Source organism: Lupinus angustifolius, unplaced genomic scaffold (assembly GCF_001865875.1).
Source record: "Lupinus angustifolius cultivar Tanjil unplaced genomic scaffold, LupAngTanjil_v1.0 Scaffold_81_163, whole genome shotgun sequence".
Taxonomy (NCBI): Eukaryota; Viridiplantae; Streptophyta; class Magnoliopsida; order Fabales; family Fabaceae; genus Lupinus; species Lupinus angustifolius.
In genome coordinates this window covers 19,971-22,972 of record NW_017724054.1, presented here as the reverse complement: position 1 = coordinate 22,972, position 3,002 = coordinate 19,971, and the positions used below count along the sequence as shown (strand labels likewise).

Here is a 3,002-nt window from a genome sequence, read left to right as displayed (position 1 = left end):
ATATCCTTTCTCAAGTAGTTGCCCAAGGCTAAGTAGGTTGCTCTTCATCTTAGGCACAGATATGACATTTTTTATGCTTGCACTCTTCCCATCCTTTCTTCTGATTGAGATATCTCCAACTCCCTTAGCATTGATGGAGCTATGATAAGCAAACTTCACTCTACTCTTGGCATTTTCATCAAGTCTCTCAAACCACTCCTTGTTTCCTGACATGTGATTGGAGCACCCTGTGTCAAGATACCAGCAATCATCCTTGACTTCTTGTTCTGATGTGACCATTGGTAGGACCTGTTCCTCCTCAGATTCCTCCTCTTGAGCCAACCTAGCTTCAATTTCTGGACCACTACCATGAGTAACCTTGAACCTGCACTCAAATGCAAAGTGACCAAAATTCTTGCAATTAAAGCATTGAATTCTCTTCTTATCAAACTTCTTCTTGTTTCTCTTTGACATATGGTCTTGTCCACTACCTCTGTTTCTAGAGAATGAGTTTGAGTCCTGCCTTGTTCCTTCATAGCTCCTTCCTTTTTCAGGTTTCCATTTGTTCTTAAATCTCTTTGTGAGATTTTCTTGATTGAATGGCCTTCTGGCTTGTTTGAGCTTGGAGAGCTTGATCAGAGTTTCTCTCTGTGCTTCTTTCTTTGATCCTTTGTTCATTAGCCTCTAAAGTGCTTTGCAATTCTTCAATCTTGACACCTCAAGATCCTTAGACTCCTCTATGGCAACAACCACATGATCAAACTTGGGGTTTAAGGTCCTCAACACCTTTTCAACTACCAATTGATCCTTCATTACTTCACCATATCCCTTCATCAGATTTGTGAGTGATCTGATTTTGGTGAAGTATTCTCCAATTGTGTCACCATCTCTCATTTGTAGTAATTTGTATTCTCTCCTCAAGGTTTGAAGCTTCACATTCTTTACCTTCTCTGCACCAGCATAGCATTTTTCAAGGCTGTCCCAAGCTTCTTTTGTTGTCTTTGCATTGGAAATCTTCTCAAAATTCGATTCATCCACACACTGATGAATCATGAACAGAGCTTTACAATCTCTCTTCTTGCAATCTTTGTGAACAAGTCTCTGAGCCTCAGTTGCATCCTCACCCACTGATTGATAACCTTCTTGAATTATATCAAAAACTTCTTGATAACCAAACAAGACCTTCATCTGTATGCGCCATCTTTCATAGTTCTTGCTGTCCAGGATAGGTAATGTCATTGTAAAACCACTATTTGTAGCCATGGATGAACTGATAAGTTTCCCTTTTCCCACCGATCCAAGAATCGAAGAACAATTCACCTAAAGCAAAGCTCTGATACCACTGTTGTTTCCTACACTTGCAGACTTGATGAAGAAGAAGATTGTGCACGAGCAGAGAAAGAAGAACAAGATTGGAGAAGAATAAAGAACTTATTGGTAAAGAATGTAGAAGAAGAGAAGTAATGAGAGGTGAGTCTAGTCTTTTGTTATTGCCATATTGCATTATGAATTACAAAGCATTATAGAACTTGGCATAAAATGCGTATTTGAACTATTACATATATTTGAATTACATAAAACTTGGCATTATAGAAAGTTTTGTTTTTTTTACTCCTTAGAAACTTCCAAAACTGCTACTTCAAATCAGGATAAGGAACACGAGACTTTCACATATAAATTGTTTTACTTGAAATCAAATTAACATGTATATGATTGATACATCAATTAGATTATCATATACATGTGTGGCATTAAATGTATATGAAAATTAGAGCATTAAATTATATGAAAATTGGAGCAAAAAGTATAAATTGTTTTATGTGTGTGAACAATGGACTTTTATATGATCATATGTGTATGAATAATGAACTTTTATAAGATCATGTGTGTGAACAATGGACTTTTATATGATGGGAGATGTATAGATTTATTATTCAAAGTAGTAATAGTAATATTATTTAGTTCTGATATTAGTTTAAAAATTCACAGTAATAGTTTAGTTGTATTATATTATGGAACATGCATGAGATTATATATGGTTTTTTGGTAAAAATTAGAAGATAGTAAGGACAAAAGAGGGAACCTGAAATTACACCATGATGTGGTGGGTGGTTACCTTGAGTTTTATCTTTATTAAGTAGTATAGATAAAGTGTAGATATATAATAGAAATTACACCCACATTTTTATTTTTTATAATATAGAATTTATCATCTTCATGTTATATAATTTAAGAAAAATTATTTAAATATAAAAAATGCAAATAAACTCAATAGAGATTGAAGATTTAAGAGGCAACATGTGATATTTTATACATAAAATTTATGCAAGTTTTTCATCTTGTACCTCTAATAATTATTATAGAGTCATTAGATGCTTTTTTAATGCTATTGTGTGTTCTTCTTGGGTGGAGAAAGAGATAAGATAAAAATAAGAGAATGTGTAAAAGATTAATGATATATTAATATAAAAAATGAAAGCAATGGAAGCAATGTGTTGAAGTTTATATAATTATTAATAATACAAATGATAAGTTTGGAATATAAAAATTATGTCATAATGATGATTATTATTTGTTTTGCCTTTATTAATAGTATAGAATTATAGATTAATAGTATAGATAATATATTTTCACACCATTATCTTTATTTCTTTTCTTATTTTGATTCCTTATCTTTTTTCCTTCATTTATTCCCTTAAAGTTTTTTATGTGGCATGACTAGAAAGATATGTAACACACTTGGATGTAGCATGACATGAAAGAGATTGACAAATTTTTTAATAAAGGGAGTAATGTGATAAGGAAAACAAAATTAAAGAACTTAAATAAAAAGATGAGAGCCAAAAAAAAAGAAAAATTAAGGGACCAAAATTACATTTTCGCCAATAATCTATATGAATCAGTTATTTCAATTTTTAAGTCTCTCAAACGGTCAAACCCAAAATACTTCCTCTGTTTCAAAAAGATAATAATTTAAAAAAAAAAAAGAAAAACAAAATGTACAAAAAAATATAATATTTTTT

General features: G+C 31.6%; 1 protein-coding gene across 1 annotated transcript; it reads right to left on the bottom strand.

Moving 5' to 3' along the window:
- Positions 1 to 663: 663 nt before the first annotated feature.
- On the bottom strand, positions 664 to 1,242 carry LOC109339582. Its single transcript, XM_019577041.1, has one exon. The coding sequence runs from the start codon at positions 1,240 to 1,242 to the stop codon at positions 664 to 666; it is 579 nt and encodes a 192-aa protein (XP_019432586.1).
- Between the last annotated feature and the right edge of the window lie 1,760 nt (positions 1,243 to 3,002).